Raw genomic sequence first — 19403 nt, 5'->3', positions numbered from 1 at the left:
CGCAACACATGTAACAGTACAGAGTGAAAAACGCACACCATAATTCAACTGTATCAGAGTAGCAAATCAACTTGGATTTGATTGATTTAAATGAGTACAACAGAAACATACTAACTTTTACAATCAAATGATAACAACCTCACACAGTGTCAATGATGTAAGTAAATAGAATCGAACTGCTTACGCGCATTTTTAGTCGCTAAGTTTATTGTATTTTTAATGGTTAACATGCAATAAACTACTGGGAAATATTGGCAACGTTTACTGTATGTCTGGTTGACTTTATATCGCATGACGAAATATTTTGAATACAGCATGGCACTTAAAGAAATAGATTGAAACCGTTTCAACAGGCAGTCTGGAAGGCAGCCGCGTGGGTCCTATTTAATCGTTAACTAGTGCTTTGCAGAGAACTCACTAGAAATGTATTGGTTAATGTTTACAAGCAGAAGCAGCGCTGCAGGCTTGAACTCCGCATTCCTAAAACATTTCAACACAGCCCCGGCCACACAATCTTCGAAAATGGTAAGTGTGGCTGTTTTGTTTTACTGTGATATTTCTAATCAGAATACCCATCCATTACAGTAGTATTGATCATACAATTAAACTAGAAGAAAAGTTACAAAATACACCTGAACTGCTGCAACACATAACGCTAGTAAGTTTTTTTTTTCTGCATTTGTAAAGTCTTATTTAAAACGTGTACGTGATTGTAAAATGCACTCGCTGGCGACACCGGTAAAGCGCAGGTAAGTCACAATGCTGTAACTACGTCACCAAGGCTGCCAGCCATCGTCTAAGTTTGATTATATTTTTGTTATTTATGGTAGCACCACCTCCTCTGTCACAGTCGTTTCGTTCTGACCTTCACTTTCATTTTTTTTCGGCCTGGAATAAACTGCATGCTCACAGAATCTCTTTCCCTGCTGTGAGAGTCCAGGATTACTGTAAACCTGGAGAGGTAGGCGTGAATGTAACAACATCCTATTAACACGTAAACGCAGAAACACGTGGTGAATTTTTCTACAATAGCGTAAACACAATACATATTGCACTCTGTATACATGGGAATCTTTTTGTTTTTCAACCACACACTATTGCGAACAATATTTTTCTTATGCACCGTGGTGTCCCGGTGTTTATTGAAATAGATCGCTGAAACGGAAAGTCTGGACACATTCTGAGACATAGAGGATAGCAGTCTCTGTAGGATGGGTTCATTGTTATTTTGAGACGGGCTGATCGATATTCCTACGTGCTTGAAAAAGGCAAATCCTGTGGACAGGTCTGAAGGCGATGCACACACACTACGCAGCTAATGGATCTCTGAAGAGCTGCAGCTGGTTTAAACACAGCTATCCTGTTGAAGCTCTAGAAGTCTAAAAACAAACATCCAAACACCACAAATGCACCCATTCCCAGCAGACCGGCTTTCCTTAAATCCTTTAAAATCTGTGGAGTTTAGTGTGGCCCAGTTCATGTAAAAAAAAAAAAAATCTGATTGGCATTCTGTAATTATTATTTTTTTTGTTATGTGCACCACTCATACAGTGTATCTTCCTATTGTGTGCATGTCCATTTTTGCTCCAGCGAATTATGTTTTTCTCACTCTGTACTGTTTAATTTCAGTCTCTTTCATTACCATGGGGCTGAAGATGTGGGATACTGTTTGAGAGTGTATTACATTAGACTGTATTGACACTGATAATACAGTCTCCTGTGTTGATCACGTGCTGCACACAGTCCCACACTGATGATACAGTCTCCTGTGTTGATCACGTGCTGCACACAGTCCCACACTGATGATACAGTCTCCTGTGTTGATCACGTGCTGCACACAGTCCCACACTGATAATACAGTCTCCTGTGTTGATCACGTGCTGCACACAGTACAGTCTCCTGTGTTGATCACGTGCTGCACACAGTCCCACACTGATAATACAGTCTCCTGTGTTGATCACGTGCTGCATACAGTCCCACATTGATGATAGTCTGCTGTGTTGATCACATGCTGCACACACAGTCCCACGTGGACAATGAAAGAGTGGAGGTTTGAATACCATTCCTCACAGCTCTGTAGAGTGGAAACTTACAGTCTGGGCGCTGGGCAGCTCATCTGCATAAATGTGTTTCTCTACCTTCCAGCAAACGCCAAACAAGTTTTAAACCAACATTTAAAGACAAGGTGATATACAAAAGGGATTATCCATGACCCTGCAGGCTAGACGCCAGCTACAAATATATATATATATATATATATATATATATATATATATATATATATATATATATATATATATATATATAAATTCCTCGCAGATCATTGGTTTCAGTGCTATAGTGTTTGTTGAATAACTTCCAGTACTGATTTGGTGTTTACTGCAAGTTTAAAATACTCTCATTGTTTCTGGGTAGATGGCTTTGTTACTGGCCATTACATTTCTACTAATTGGATGGATCAAATATTCTTAAATATCATTAAATATGCTGCTGTTCATGGAAACAGCTTGCTTTGCGCTGCTTGGGTCTGATGCCACCTTGTGGAGTGACTTGTTATGTGCAGGAATGGGAAAGCTTTCAATTTGCAAAGCACAATTTTAACATGGCAGTGCAAAGTATATTTTTTGTTCCAGTTCTATTTTTTTAGTTAAACCTGTCCTTCATCAACTGCATTTTTAAACTTCTGCACTGCAATCTGAAATCAGCATGTCTCACATTGACACCAGCACATAGGGTAAATGGGTAACCCGGAGACACAAAGAAACCATGATGTGGTCTGTCAATGAACCAGTGACATTTCATGCAGCTGAAAGGTCCTATACATCTTACACATATTGGTCTATATGTTTGTTTTTTTTTCTTCTTTCTGGGGTTGGTGAGAGCTAACTATCCAGGATGGCTGCACAGGGTTCTGTCAAAATAATGACAGCCTGCAGTTCCCTACAGCAGCAGCAGGGGGCGCAGTGGTAACTGCAGTCTGCAGTTATTTAGTAAAAACCACTGCCTTGTGTTCATTGCTCACAAAGACCTGTAATTTGAAAACGTGAAGCCTATACAAATGAATTGTGGATGAGTGGAATGGACATTGATAGGCGAGCATGTGTTAGCTATATCATAGGGTGCAAAGGGGTCTGTTTTTCACTCTGCTCAGCTCTTACCATTATTGTGTTATTTCTCTAGGCTTCAGATTCGCATTGGCTGTCTCCCGCTGAGAGAGAGCAGTTTCTGCTGGAACTCAAAGCCACGGGCTGGGCGGAGGTGGAAGACAGAGATGCCCTTTACAAGGAGCTGAGTTTTAAGAGCTTCAACCAGGTACTGTGGTGCACAATTGCATCCTGATTCACTCCTGAGATTCCAGGAAGAATCAGACGAGTGCATTACACATAAACCCAGATAGACCCAGGCTTCACATTGTGCTGCATGGCTCAGATATGACAGTACATTTCATTCAGCCACCTCTGGAATATCTGCCCTATAGAGTTCCCACGACACCTGGACATCCACAAGCAGCATAAACCCCAACCAGATGTGTGTGGAATTTACAAGGAACACCTGTGGTTTCAGCTCTGTATACACAAACTAGGATTCTGCCTTCCACCGCCATTTGCCAGGTTTATAATGATATGTAAGATGCCCGTGATTGCTTTGTCTAACTCCTTCGTGGCCCTGTTGATCTTTTCAGTACGTACCTTGCATTACAGAGTCAAAGCAGAGGCCAGAGTTGCAGCACACACCCAGCTGCTGTTACATTTGATTTGTTTCCGAGAGGTCAGGAAAGAGCGGGCTGGCTGAATTCACATGGGAAACGGCCGCATTTGTGGCACTCACGTGTGGGTCTTCTCTGGCTCGGCAGCCTAATTAGTTACAGGTGTAGCCTGATTCAGCAGGGTTTGACCTTGGACTAACCAGGGCACCACTTCACTGGAGTGAATGAGGTTTGAGTGGAAGAGAGACTGCGTCTTTCAGTACATATTACTGTCTGTGTGCAATGGTCTAATGTATTAATTGCAGCTCTTTCTCTCAGAAAAGCAAACATGCATATTCAAAGAGTATCCCATTATCATGTGCTATGAAATAGATTGCTTCCTGTTCACATCACTAGAAGCACATTCAAATACGGAGTTACTCATTTCTGAAAACTGCTGTTGCTGAAAAATATGTGCTTAATGGTAAGAATTTAGATATCCTTTTTTAAAATTGATAAGCAAAGTGAATACCCGCAATTATTAGAATTGTATTATAAACCAATTACTCTTATCGATGCAAACAAACAGTCCACAGAGAAACTTCATGAATTAATCTTGTCTACGCAGACTAAAGCATGCTGTTGTATAACAGAATATAAAAACATGTTTTATTTTGAAATGTGTATTTTATTATATATATATATATATATATATATATATATATATATATATATATATATATATATATATATATATATTAATTAATTAAATCCAGTGTCGTTATCTGTCCATACCATTTTGAATTTGTATTTTTCTTCTAGATTTACAGATGCAAACGGCTGCTTCATCTAAATAAATTGGCTTCTTTTAGGTCAAAGTCTCATGGCCACTTCTCGGACATCCGCTAGTCCTGTGGTTAGTTGTTTTAGCCGTGCTGTTCTCTGCTTTTACACTTCCACATGTTTGATGTTGTGCGCTCAACTCTGACCTTTCACATGGGCTCCTCTCACAGTCAAACCCTCCTCTTACTCCCTCCTGTCAAAGCAGGTTAGCATGAGAAAGTGCAGAGGCTAGTTCGGCTGCAATTTGGGTTTCGATCAGAATGATTTCTTTTACAAACAATCAAATTAGCTAACCTGTTACATCTGCTTCAGAAACCACTAACAAGCGAGCAATCGCTGATCGCAGTTGGACATTCCATTTGACAAGCTCACATTTTTCCAATTTTAAACTTGTTTTGTGTGTTCGCTCTTTTTTTTTGTTTTAGTTTGGAAACATGTTTTTTTTGCGGTGTCTTTACTGCGGGGGCTGGATGATTTCTATTTGCAAGTTATCTCTGAAGTGATGGGCTCTTGCAGGAATTTGTACTAAGAGTCACAAATCCCCTTCAGGAAAACAAGACATGCAATTCCCTTGACATACACTTGGTGGAGCTGGTAATGTAGCGATGGCATTTCACATGGCCAGGAGACGTTTAAAGCTGTCTCTAGGATTAGAAGTAAAAAGTGTAGTTTTGAGGGTTTTTTTTTTTTTTTTACCTGTCTGTACCTAATTACAGACAAAACCAGTAGGAACTGCTATGGGCAAAGTGAACTGTGTTGCCTAATTGAAACCATTTTATGGAGTATATTGAAATTCTTTTCTCTACAACATTTCAAATTGGTTTTGAATATTGAAATCCTTTTAGTGGAGCAGATATCGCTGATTTGCATCAACTGTTTCATGGCAGGACATATGTTTCTAATGTAAAAATGTATGCATACTTAAAACAGACACTCACTTTTAACCAGTTCAGTTGTGCGGGCTATTTATTTTTTTCAATACCTTTTTTCATTACTTTCTTCGTTCACTTGAAGGGGATGAGTTGTACTATAATTGTAATGACTGCGATTCCACAGCATTCTTTTCTACACAGTGCTTTCTCCAAAGAACAGGCTGCATGTAGTGTTGTGAGCAGATGGCAGTCACACTTGGTTATTTCCACCTTCTTCTCTGTCTTTTGGGTGAGACGTAAAACCGAGGTCCTATTGGAAGTGACTTTGCAGCAGCAGCAGTTGTGATGCATAGTTCACCCCCAAGTCTCTGTAAGTTGCTTTGGATGAAAGCGTCTGCTAAATGACTAAAAATGAATAAAGTTCCAGCAGCTGCTTCACGTTGCTGAATGGCTGAGGCATCAGAGATGGCTTTGTTTGCTTTCTTCAAAATCCCCATTTTCGGCTGATTTGTAAGTTGTCAGCATCTGTCTATAAGCAATGGGTTACATGAAAGGCCCCTGTCAGTGTGCAGGTAGTAATGAGCGAATAGCAGCATTACACAGTCCCCATGAAAGCAGTCCTGAATGTCAGGGAATGGGTTGCTTATTTATTCTGTGAAGGAGAGAGGAGCACTTTCTCCAAATCCCCCAAAACGCACTGTTTCTAACTTTTCCCTTGCCTTGTCGTGAGGGAACCCATCAAACAGACATCTGGATGAAAGGACTTGATCGTCTCCTCGGATTTGTGCAGCTTACAGTTAGCAAAAAAAAGACAAAGCGGAGAGAAGAAACAGTCAGAGTTCCCTCCAGTGATCTCAGCCTGAATGGGACAGCTTTACAGAGGCCATTAGAGAATGGCTGTGACTCTGTAATCCCTGAACACCCCCTCCCGTCTGCATGCTGCAACCCGCAATTTCACAAGAGGGACTCCAAGCTGAAGTGCATTATCATCTATTGAGAACTCGCTAGAATATTTCAGAGTTTATATCTGGATCATACGTGCCATGTTAGAGAACCAGCAAGCAGACACCAGGGCCCTGTAGATCTGTGTGGAATAGGATTGTATCAGTGTTGTGCACACTGGAGCTCCCCTGAGCACAGTGCAATAGGACTGTATCAACCTCGTGAACACGGGAGCTCCAATGAGCACAGTGCAATAGGACTGTATCAACCTCTTTGCACACTGGAGCTCCCCTGAGCACTGAGTACAGTGGAATAGGACTGTATCAACCTTGTGCACACTAGAGCTCCCCTGAGCACAGTGCAGTAGGACTGTATCAACCACGTGCACACTGGAGCTCCCTTGAGCACAGTGCAATAGGACTGTAGAGAGCTCCCCTTGCACTGAGCACAGGGGCAAGTCTAAAAATACCATCCTGGGGAAGGTTGACTTCCTGTCTGGGGGAGGAAAGGTTAAACCCAAATGGTTGGGAGCAATTGGTGTGGGGGCTGGAGTTATTGTAGGTGCACAGTTTAGCTGTTGAGTCTCACAGATCAGTGTTTGGGAGGGGACGGCCCCCTGACACAGACAGGGAGATTTGTGGGTTAAACCTCGTCAATGCAGTGTCAGCCGTCTCCTCCTTCTCCCAATGTATCGGTGCATTTACAGAATGCAGTCCAGTGATAGAACTGCCAGCGTATGTGTTTAAAATAGAGGAGATCTGCTTCCATTGCTTTGTCTCAGTGCATTACCAGGGTTACAAAAACAAATAAAAAGCATGTGACTCTTGGGCTACCCTTTCTTACGTCAGTATTAAGGAATCTAGGATTTGTGCTAAACAGGGCCTGGGAAACCTGTTTCCTATCCTTACAAAAGTGTGTTTGAAGGGGTTGTGTTCAGAGATGTGTATTTGAGGGGGTTGTGAAGTTGAGTTGGGGTCTGTGTTCAGAGATGTGTGTTTGAGGGGGCTGTGCAGTTGGTATATCTCTATGCAGGTGGCCTTGGATCAGACTCCGTGCCGCATAGTGGAAAGCCAAGCCTAAATACCAGGCACACGTGTTTGAGAGTTTATTTTACCACAATGTGGGAATGCCACTCTGATGTGGAGTTGTCTTGTTCAGTGTTTTATGACAGTCATATGTTAATAACCAGCAATACCCCTTCAGCAGTCAGAAGGGAAACACTTGTTTTGGCTGATCAGGTGTTTGTGATTAGTGGCGGGTCTGTGTAATGTTACAGAGGCCTGACAGGATCTGAATTACTGTGCTTGTATAACAGTGTGTCCCACGCAGAGGAGCAACAATTACTCTAACAGGGAGAATCTGTGTTTTCATAGCTGGGACTTGATTTTATATATATATATATATATATCTGTAATATAATATTAGTTTATTAATTTTATTTCATGAGAGTATTTTATAATTTCAAAGGTACTTGCCCTGAAGTCTCTGAATGTTCTGTTAGGCATTACAATAAAAACATGCAATATATATTTACAAGTCCTAGCTGACATGAATTGCAACCAGTCATGTAAATAAGCATTTTCACTGTTTGCTTTAATACCAGGTAGGGTTAAGTGATTAGCGTGTAGATGCTGACAATTGAATGTGCAACATCACCCCCACAATGAGAAGTGATGGAATCAACCCTAGATGCCTGCTGGTGTTCGGTGCAGCGCAGAGACCTGACATGTGTCATCACACACAGCTCCAGTAAAGTGGCTTCTAATTGCAATAACTTTGCATCAAATTAAAATTCCTCATCAATTACCTGGGCGTGTGGATGGGGTCTGTCTGGTGCTGCACTCTGACTGCTTGGTTTTTGCATGGTGTGTATCTCGGTGTGTGTGTGTGTGATTCACTAGAATTGTCATTATTTTTAATCAAGGTTGAAGAAAAGCAGACCCACTCTAAAATTGGTGTCTGGGTCTCATTGCAGGAATACAGCAATTACTTGGTCAAGAGAAGGCTTCTTTTTGTAACCAGTTGGATCAAGTCACTGATCGTGTTACATACGAAACGTGAATCAAACATTACGTCCAATTAAAAAAGACTAACCTCATTATGACTTATTAAGGGATAAACATAATTTCCTCTTGAAGTTATTCAGTTTAATAGCGATTGAGCACAGGCATGTATTGCTACAGAAACATGTAGCTTTTAAACATTCGGAATTCATTGATTTCATTAGCAGAGGAAGTATTTAGTGGCTTAATTGAGATTGCAGTGGGGAATGGCTTTGAAATGGATGGGACTTTGCTTCCCTCGGTGGGAGATTTGTTTCAGGGATTTCACTCATCTTTGTGCAAAATTCAAATTGCTGTAATTCAGCTAAGGAATGGGCTGATTGGTAAGCGCATATTCCTGAAGATTGCAGATTCCCTGCTTGGACCATGAGCGAAGCCCTAGTGAGGAAGAGCGCACACTAGGTTCTGCCATCTCAGCAACATACGGGTCACTACTGCAATGCAACGGGCAGGTTAATATGACACAGCAACCAGGAAACCGGGGCAGGAAGAGCAGGAAGGAGCCGCGATCAAAGACTAGATCTTTGTTATTACTGTGGTTTGATGTGTTCAGTAAATCATGGGGGTACACTTTCCACTGATACAGTGATGAGACAGTGACAGCTACTGTGGTGATCAGCAGACACAAAGCAACCTAGAAGCAGGAATGATCATTTCTTTCTTATTGTTTAGGCTTTCGGATTCATGACCCGGGTGGCTTTACAGGCTGAGAAACTAAACCACCATCCCGAGTGGTTTAATGTGTACAACAAGGTAATGACATTGTCTCATGAAAACCATGCACAGCCCCTGATGGATTGGGACTCTTCAATGATTTCAGGTCTCCTGTGTAGATTGCACCCCCACATGACTGTATCTGTGTACATGTATGTCTGTGCTTGTAGACAGGGGTGTGAGTAGACTGCGTAGGTGAGTGTTGAATACAGCGAGCTTTGTGCTGGCCCGGCAGCCCCCTATATTAATGTTGAAATGATGGAGCAGCTGTCCTCCACTAGCTTCCACTGTGCTTGTTCTAGGTGAAAACACAACACCCTCTCATTCACGTAACAGTACGTGTGTCATTAAAACAGCAATACCTCACAAGGCTTTTTCTTGAGGTTTTTCTTTTAAAACTGTGGAGTTTGAAGATGGTTGGCTCACTGCACGGCTTACTGACTTCACTCTCTTCAATTCGGAGATTTCCTTTTTTGTTTTAATTAATGAAAAGAAAAAAAGTAGCTGCAGAAGTGGACAGGTTTTTTTTTTTTTTTTCCTTTTTCTCTGAGCTTTGGGGAAAAGCCAGAATGAAACCCCCAAGGTGCAAATCAGTGCAGTTTTTTTGTATTTTTTGAATGTAGAGTTGATCTGAGCCCTGGCAGAAACTGCTGCTTTAACAGATCATTTAAAACTGCTGCTATTCTAGATCATTTAAAACCGCTGCTATTCTAGATCGTTTAAAACTGCTGCTATTCTAGATCCTTAAAGCATTTTATGCATTTCAGAAGACATTATTCTAATAAATAACATTCTTCAGTTCTGTGACCTGTTTGCTTTTTGAATCGACCCTGATCTTATAATTCAAGGCTCAATGTGCTTTCTTTCCCTTTTCAGGTTCAGATAACACTGACAACACATGACTGTGGTGGACTGTCAAAAAGAGATGTGAAACTGGCTCAGTTCATTGACAAAGTGGCTCTAACCATGTAACCTGCAGTGTGTTGATGGCTCTGCAATGCTGCCACTTGGAGTCTGGTATTACTCTACATACTCCCTGAGGACACTGGATACATGTTTATAGCGACTAGAAAGTTTCAGGACGGCTCCTCTTAAAGAAGCAGTAGAGCAGCAGCCCCACCTTTAATCCAGAGACACGCCTGTGCACATGCTGTGCTGAACACTGGACACTGAATGAGAGAATCCTGGGGCTCGCAGAGGGGCGCAGTGGGGAGGTGGTCCATCACGCTTACTAGTATTCAGGGTGATAAACTGTCATTTGTAATACTAAATATACTAAATAAAAAAGCTTTTGGACAAGATTTGGGTTTCCCATTCTGTTTTTACACACGGTTATTGCTAGTGTTGATACAGTAAGTCTACAATGCGTCTGTGGATGCTTTCTTATATATCTATCTATCACACACGCACACAGTGTTTTCTGTGGCTTGTTGAACCTTCTGCTGTCCGTGTAGTGATTTAGGTTTCACAGAGATGTCATCATGTGTGTTGGGTTGTCAAGGTAACAGATGGCAGTGAAAGTTTGAAGCAGATTGTGGAGACTCTGCTCTGATGATTCATGGAGGTTTTGATGCACCTTGAAGCACAGACTCTTGAGTCATGAAGACAATACCCTTGAGAAACACTGAAGGAGTCGTTTAATTTGTTGAAGTGGTTGTTTACCTAAACTTGATTTTCTTTTATTTGAACTAAAGTCTTCTTAAAGGAGCAGGAGCTGTTGTGATAGTGGTGTCAAAGGAGGAGATCCCCCAATACTGCAGAGCCAGCTCCACTAACATTGTTTAAAAAAGACTTAAGAGCTTAAGAATAGGAACTGCATGATTGGTGAAATGATGGTTGGTTGAAGTCCTCTCCCATGCCTTGTAATACATGCAGTCGGCGAGGCTGTATTATTAGTGAATCTGCATTTGATTAGAATGGATTCTAAACTAGATTAAATACATTAAGCACAGCATTACCTCACAGCCTACTGGCCCTGTAAAATATATATGGCAACTTTACTGTTTAGTATTCATTCTGTGTGTTTATTTGCTGCAAATAGTTATTTATTATCCCATGCTGTGCATCCACATGCTGTAGTGCTGTGATAAACAGCATTGCTCACGGTGACTCTGCAGTGCTTTCTGTAGCGCTGTGATAAACAGCATTGCTCAGGGTGACTCTGCAGTGCTTTCTGTAGTGCTGTGATAAACAGCATTGCTCATGGTGACTCTGCAGTGCTTTCTGTAGTGATAAACAGCATTGCTCAGGGTGACTCTGCAGTGCTTTCTGTAGCTGTGATAAACAGCATTGCTCAGGGTGACTCTGCAGTGCTTTCTGTAGCGCTGTGATAAACAGCATTGCTCAGGGTGACTCTGCAGTGCTTTCTGTAGCGCTGTGATAAACAGCATTGCTCAGGGTGACTCTGCAGTGCTTTCTGTAGCGCTGTGATAAACAGCATTGCTCAGGGTGACTCTGCAGTGCTTTCTGTAGCGCTGTGATAAACAGCATTGCTCAGGGTGACTCTGCAGTGCTTTCTGTAGCGCTGTGATAAACAGCATTGCTCAGGGTGACTCTGCAGTGCTTTCTGTAGCGCTGTGATAAACAGCATTGCTCAGGGTGACTCTGCAGTGCTTTCTGTAGCGCTGTGATAAACAGCATTGCTCAGGGTGACTCTGCAGTGCTTTCTGTAGCTCTGTGATAAACAGCATTGCTCAGGGTGACTCTGCAGTGCTTTCTGTAGCGCTGTGATAAACAGCATTGCTCAGGGTGACTCTGCAGTGCTTTCTGTAGCTCTGTGATAAACAGCATTGCTCAGGGTGACTCTGCAGTGCTTTCTGTAGCGCTGTGATAAACAGCATTGCTCACGGTGACTCTGCAGTGCTTTCTGTAGCGCTGTGATAAACAGCATTGCTCACGGTGACTCTGCAGTGCTTTCTGTAGCGCTGTGATAAACAGCATTGCTCAGGGTGACTCTGCAGTGCTTTCTGTAGCGCTGTGATAAACAGCATTGCTCAGGGTGACTCTGCAGTGCTTTCTGTAGCTCTGTGATAAACAGCATTGCTCAGGGTGACTCTGCAGTGCTTTCTGTAGCGCTGTGATAAACAGCATTGCTCAGGGTGACTCTGCAGTGCTTTCTGTAGCGCTGTGATAAACAGCATTGCTCAGGGTGACTCTGCAGTGCTTTCTGTAGCGCTGTGATAAACAGCATTGCTCAGGGTGACTCTGCAGTGCTTTCTGTAGCGCTGTGATAAACAGCATTGCTCAGGGTGACTCTGCAGTGCTTTCTGTAGCGCTGTGATAAACAGCATTGCTCAGGGTGACTCTGCAGTGCTTTCTGTAGCTCTGTGATAAACAGCATTGCTCAGGGTGACTCTGCAGTGCTTTCTGTAGCGCTGTGATAAACAGCATTGCTCAGGGTGACTCTGCAGTGCTTTCTGTAGCTCTGTGATAAACAGCATTGCTCAGGGTGACTCTGCAGTGCTTTCTGTAGTAGTGTTGTAGATCACTGGCAGGACAATTCAATTGCTAGGCAAACGGCCAGCTCCTCAATCCACTTTAATATCTCAGGAGGAGAAATTTATAAATTAAAGAGTAATAACCTTTGTTTATTTTCTGTAGGCATAGGTGTATTTGTCTGATGTTTATTATCTGTGTCTGAAATTGACCAACAAGATGAGACTGAAATGACTATGAATAAATGCATAAGTAGAAATCTGTATGTGCTTGAAGCGACAGGAAGTGGTAACTCAAGAGACACTAAAATCATACTCAGTGGTGTAGTTTTGCTCTATAGGCTTCATTTTTATCTGGTTCACCTGATTTGAAATACCCAGTTCTAATCTGAATGCCACCTCAATACTGTAACCTTTACCGATCAGGACTGAATATTTTAGGATGCTGTATTATGATGTCACAAAGCTGCTTTATGACATCACAGTGCCAAGCGATTCCTTGTGGTAGTAGAGTTTCCTGGAGGGTGCGTATTCAAAGCCTGTGAGATCTAGAGATGGAACTGCACTCTGAGACTGAAGAGAGCAGAACCGTTCCCTTTTTTATTCCCGGGGGACACAGCCAGATAGCACTGAGGAAATTCTCGGACTGGAACACGGATGTGAGTCTGTCCACATCAAGAAAGAAAGTGTAAGGAACATACCAATAACTGCTAACTTGTATTTGTATTCTTAAGCAGTTGAATAATGTGCTCATTGTACATAACATTTTGTTTTTGTATTTATTGTAACCCATTATATTAGATGGAAAATCACAATTTGGTCTTTGTTGCTACCCTATGCTGTGAAGGGTTACATTCATTAATTCTATGGTATTGCGCCACAGCTGGGACAGCGGGTGCATTAAGTAATGGAGCTCCTCTGAGCGAGAATGTTGCACTTGATCAGATCCCCGATGGAATCTGCTCTGAGCGGGGGTAGAGATCAGAGGGATCTGTTACTGAGCTGCTCTGAACAGCTCACTTCACACAGCCAGTGCATCTCTACCTGTGTGTGTTGTTTCTGATTGCATTAACTGTAAGTGTTAGGCACACTGTGTGACTCTGTAGTTTTGTTACAGGAGAAGAGATTTTGAATTCCATAGCTATGTTACCAGAATTACCCAAAGATCCCTGTTCAATGGAGTAATCATGACAACCATTTTACTGAACGCTCTCTTTATGGCTCTGGAGACGGACTATGACCTTAAATACCGACTCTTTGGGTTCTTTGAGGTGAGTATCGAGCAGTAAAGTGGATTCACGGCACGTTCTTTTGCAACATGTTAATATATTTGTACAGAGTGCATGTGGAGGTAACCAGATCAGGCTGTTTTGTGCAGATTGTGGACCAGCTGTTCCAGGCGATCTACACCATGGAGTTCCTGATGAAGGTGTATGTTGAGTGGAAGGGCTACTGGAAGAGTGGCTACAATGTGTTTGACGCCTTCATCCTCGCCCTCTCCTTTATCCCCATGTTCATGAACACATCGGGAGCCAGTACCCGCTCTCTCAAGTCTCTGCGCATGATCCGAGCAGTCAGAACTCTGAGGATGCTGAAGACTGTGTCCTTCATCAGGGGCCTGCAGGTCATCCACAGCTTCATTGAGTAACAGTGCCAGTGTTCATTCTGCACTCGCATTGAGGCTTCATTGAGTAACAGTGCCAGTGTTCATTCTGCACTCGCATTGAGGCTTCATTGAGTAACAATGCCAGTGTTCATTCTGCACTTATATTGAGGCCTGCTTTCTGTGCTCCTCTGATAAAAAGAGCATGCCTTCCTCTGTGTGCCAGTGTTGCGCTACTTGATGATGCTATTTATAAATATTCTTTGTCTATTTTTTTAGGCTCTGACAGCAGCCTTGTTCAAGACCTTGAAGAGTGTTGTTTATGTCCTGGTCTTGCTGTTCTTGCTCATGTTTGTCTTTGCTATAATGGGGTATTATTTCTTTGGGGACCCCGAGACTGGAGATCCTGATAACTGGGGTGACCTGGGATCGGCGCTGTTCACCCTCTTCAGTTTAGTAACGGTAAGCTTTTCAGCAATGGGGCGCTTCAGTCATGTGCTCTTACAGCTTTAGCAGGAGGATGAAAGCCAACCCTATTTAGAAGCACAAGTGGTGCCAAAACCACAATGTCCTTAAGGGTGCTATGGTGGGTAATTCTGAGCAGGGGAACAGTGTTCTACTTGGCCCTTTCCATAGATTACATTTCATATGCATAAATCTCATCAAGAGTAGCATAAGACCCAAGCTATAATGGCTTTCTGTTGCTTTCATTCTCTCTCTCTCTCTCTCTCTCTCTCTCTCTCTCTCTCTCTCCTGCCTTGTTTATCTTGTGCAGGTTGATGGCTGGACAGACCTACAAAATAACCTTGATGTCTTGGGGTTTACATCCAGCCGCATTTTTACAATTGTTTTCATTCTGCTGGGATATTTCATCTTCTTCAATATGTTCATCGGAGTAGTGATTATGGAAATTCAGGTATGCCTTGACTGCGGCTTACATAAGAGTCTTGATAAAACTACTACTACTACTACTAATAATAATAATAATAATAATGGAACATTATCACTTGTTCCTTCTTTGTTACTCTGTTTATTTGTTCAATCTCTTAGCACGCCACAAAGTGTTTTGAGAAGGAGCTCCAGACAGAGCGTGAAATCACTCTCGCACAGAAGAAGCAGGAAATTATAAAGAAGCAGCAGCAGGAAGTCAGGCAGCTGATCCAGAACCAGGCGAGTGCCCCAGTCTAGACTGTAGAGAGAACAATCTCGAGCATTAACAGAGCTTTTTGTATTGCAAATGGTAAGCGTTCTGCGATAGGCACTCGCTGAAATCCACCTGGCTGTCCCATCCATTCCTGTCTCTTAGACAACCAGTGACTTGAACAAATTCAGTAAATTTGTGGAGAGGTTCAGAAAGACCCTGCGGCACAGCGATTACTTGGTTATGGATGATCTCTATACAAGCTTGTCCTTCATTGATATCTACTTGACATCTTTAGACCACCAGGACAACACTTTGCATAGGTGAGCAAGCAGTAGAATTATTGAACCACAGTGTCTAATACAGCTTCATACTGCAGGCTATTCCCTACCTTTCTAATGAAGGTTACCAGGCTGTCATTATGTGCGCAGTCTGCGAGTCTTTTATTAGCAGCTCACCTCCACCGTTTACATGGTTGATAAAAACAACCCCACTAGTATTACATGTGTATGACGTGCCTTACAGCACAGTGGGTTCAATGTGTATGACCTGCCTTACAGTACAGTGGGTTCTTATGATGGCAATAGTTTAACTAGTGACCCCTGGGTGAGGTCATTCTGTTCCAAGACTTCCCAGTTTTCACTGAATGGATGACAATGGCTTGATCCTGTTGACAGATCGGGTACAGAGTCTAGCATTAAGGCACACCAAGGCGTGCATTCATTGTTGTGGAATAACCTCACTGCCAGGTGCATTGTTGAGGTGTACAGTAAATTGACAGCGACTCTCGTACGAAAATGTCCTTTAGCGAGTTTATGAACTGGCCCATTCTGGAAGATAAATCTGCAGCACTGAAGGAAAACAAAAGCTCAGTGAAGAGGCTGGAGAACCACAGCACTGCTTGGAATCTTGTTCAGCCAATCAGCATGCTCCGTTCACACAGGCCAGTGTAGTATTTTGTTAATACTTCATTGCGGTTGTTTTACCTTTTGTGGTTACCAGTGCTGCCGAATCGTGACCCAGGCAGATCACTTTCCTTTTCATGTGAGTGTCAGTGTCTGCTCCTGATTACAGTGTACGCTGACAGCAGGGCTCAATACTCTACACACAGGTCTACCTGGGAAACAGCAGGAGAAACATTAACAGGCAGGTCAGCACTATCTGGGGACCCTGTGCAGTCTCTTGAGGTAGTAAGCGAGAGAGACCTGGAATAACCAGTTTATTGTAGGACACATTTATGATTTTGAATATTGCTCTATTGCCATTCTGACACCTGGCTGTGTTTTTTTTATTTTTTTGACAGATTGACTGAGTCAGTACAAGCGTCAGGTTACTGTATGCAAATTATTAAAGTATAATGAGTGTATATGTTTCATATTAATACAGCTTGAAATGTGACTCCTTTGCATGATTAGCTCCTCCTATTTGCATCCTGCAGCTTTGTGAACTTGAAATGTGATAGACTACTTATTAACCTTGCACGATTTGCATAGAAGGATATTGGGCTTGCAAATAAAAGCTAAGTGTTTAATCTTAAGGTATTCAAGCTGTTATTTTGCTCAGCTGTTCCACGTGACTTACAAGAGACGGCAAATTATTAGATTGAATAGCCAACAGCAATGCGCTCATGTTTGGTGATTGACGTTTCTTCCATTGCTGGCACGTACAGATTTGTGTGTGAGTTGACATACAGTACATGTGCGTCTCTAATCTACGTGTTGCGTATTTCAGACTGCAGCAGCTCTACTTTGAAACGGCTTGTACTTTAAGTCACATTTTGGAAGATGATTTGACTGAAGGAAAGACGCAGGAGGAAAGCAGAAGCACCAGACTGTGAACAGACCGGACGTTAAACTGTAGCGATTCCAGAAATTCAACAACCCTATTCTAGACTACAGTTAAAAATGAACAAACCCAGTACTGTGGCGATTCCAGAAATGAAACCCTGCTATTATAGAATACAATTAAAAATGAACAAACTCAGTAGTGTCAGCTGTCGAGTTCATAGTCTTATTCTCTTGCTTACCTACACACAGAAGGATATTTACACTGTTAAAATCACAACAAATCTTTGCTCTGAGTAGCCACGAGTCTTACAGTATGGTTCTCAAAGGAGCGTGTGTGATGACAGACATCAATCAGTGCTGCACAATTAATAACTTGGGGGTGTCTAACGAATGCGACGTAAGAACTTTGCGTGATTGTAAGGGACTGTTTCAGTCAATCACACTGAACGAAATGTTGCTTCGTGCCGGTGGGGGTTGACTTGCAGACGGCGGCAGACTTCATCATTATTGATAGTTAAGATATGCTAGGACAGCGCTTTAAGAAGATACCTCATTGATTTTGTGGTTAATGATGTCCAATTCAAACCTTGGCTCAGGCTTACATCGACTTAACGAGATCTGAGAAAAACTTCTGTTAAACTTCTGCTGCTCTCTGAAACTCGGCTGCATGATTGTTATTATTATTAATCACGATAAGTGCACTTTATGATGGCTTGCGCTATTTATATCCCTCGCAAATCATTAAACGGCCCAGTCGTATGCTGTATGATTTTGATTGCTGTAAAGCCAGCTTATTAGCATTGACTTGTTTTGTTACACGCCAGGTAAATTTATTTCCTGCTGTTCAATTCCATTGAAATGTTACATAGCCTACTAGGACTGCAGCAAAGTTGCATAGTCATGCAAATATCTCGCGCAATGAAACGACAAAACAGAAGGGTTAGTGCGTGGAAATTGTTTATTGTGTTCAGACTGGAGCACACGTTCAAATATTTTTTACTCAAACTCAAATCTATTTTGTTCACACGTGGATTTTGCTCCATTCCACTCTGTACTTTGACCACGTTTATAATATGCATTCCAGCCTTTCGTCTCGTTTTGCCAGCTCTATTTATGAAGCTGTGGACTGATCGCTCTTCCGGCATTCAGATGTGTTGTGTACTTCACTCTCAGGCACTGCAAACCAGAGGTACTGTCGTCTATTTCTCGCAGCAGGGGGCTAACGTCTTTTAGGACAGTATTGTTTGCAAGGGATTATTTATTTATTTGTAGTTTTTTTTTTTTTAAATATATTTTAGTTATTTTATTTTAGTATCAACACTATTTAATGCGGGAACCAAATATTATGCGCGTTTTAATGTAGGCGTTTTAAACCCCATTTTAAATGGTGTTTTCTGGGTTTATTCTTGACAAACCCCTCGACAGTTTATTGATTTTTTTATTCATGCTTTAACCAGGAATAACTCCACTGAGACAGTGGCCTCGTTTGCAAGGGTGTCCTGCTAAGATGTCCAGCAATAGATAGTGAAATGTCACTAAAACAAAATAATTCTAGTAAACATGATAATACATCCGTTCTCTTGTATTCCGTGTTCCAGGTATCCGCTGGTATTTTTAATTATTGATGCGGTCTGATAAGTAACTAATTCAACTTTATTAAAATAAATAAATAAATGCCAGAACTAAAAGTTATAATTGGTCTATTAGCTCTCGGCTCCAATTAGACTTGACCAAGTTAATTTGAAATATGTCTGCTTTCGGGAAAGAAAATGCGATAATGACGATTTTATAGGACCCTTTGAGAATCTGGCCACATGTATTTTATAGTTTAACACTAAAATTATTTCAGTTGTTTTATATTAGCCTAATATACCAGATTACCATTTCTAGTAGTCTTTTTTTAATTATTAAAAGCATGCGGCAGTTAAAAACATTTAAGAGCTGGTAAAATAATACCTTGTGTTTAACTTCAGCCGCGTGGGCCTATTTCATACTATAATTAAAATAAACATAAAAGTGAGTTTATAAGCTGTTCCATTCGATTTGTTTCCTGTGCGTTATGTGCAATTAATATACATTGTTTACATTTCCTGCTCATTTTTGAGATGTTATTTCCCCGACCCAGTTTGTATTGTAAATGGTTACGTTGGTTTCTAAGCTGTATTTCTTGTTTGGCAGATTGAGTTGTATTCCTTATTAACCGCCTAGATTGTTTTTTTATTCTTCTTGAGTGTGTGGATTCTGACGGGAAAACAAACAGAGCATGAATAATGGATTGTTTTTCAATGTGTTTTAATGCCCCCAAGCACACCCCCGTCA

At 41.7% G+C, this 19403-nt stretch overlaps 2 protein-coding genes across 2 annotated transcripts; both read left to right on the top strand.

Moving 5' to 3' along the window:
* Nucleotides 1-378: 378 nt before the first annotated feature.
* On the top strand, nt 379-10413 carry LOC121323852 (pterin-4-alpha-carbinolamine dehydratase 2-like). The gene is made up of 4 exons (XM_041265133.1): nt 379-525; nt 3181-3312; nt 9078-9158; nt 9996-10413. The coding sequence occupies exons 1-4, from the start codon at nt 424-426 to the stop codon at nt 10089-10091; spliced, it is 411 nt and encodes a 136-aa protein (XP_041121067.1). The 5' UTR covers nt 379-423; the 3' UTR covers nt 10092-10413.
* Nucleotides 10414-13107: 2694 nt separating this feature from the next.
* LOC121324891 (cation channel sperm-associated protein 3-like) lies at nt 13108-17239 on the top strand. The gene is made up of 8 exons (XM_041267093.1): nt 13108-13241; nt 13671-13824; nt 13932-14177; nt 14436-14618; nt 14932-15072; nt 15207-15326; nt 15463-15620; nt 17029-17239. Exons 1-8 carry the CDS (start codon nt 13108-13110, stop codon nt 17132-17134), a joined length of 1242 nt encoding a protein of 413 aa, XP_041123027.1. The 3' UTR covers nt 17135-17239.
* Nucleotides 17240-19403: the final 2164 nt, after the last annotated feature.

This window comes from Polyodon spathula, chromosome 12 (genome assembly GCF_017654505.1).
Source record: "Polyodon spathula isolate WHYD16114869_AA chromosome 12, ASM1765450v1, whole genome shotgun sequence".
Taxonomy (NCBI): domain Eukaryota; kingdom Metazoa; phylum Chordata; class Actinopteri; order Acipenseriformes; family Polyodontidae; genus Polyodon; species Polyodon spathula.
Note: the sequence above shows the minus strand (reverse complement) of the source record. Positions and strands in the feature narration are given on the sequence as shown.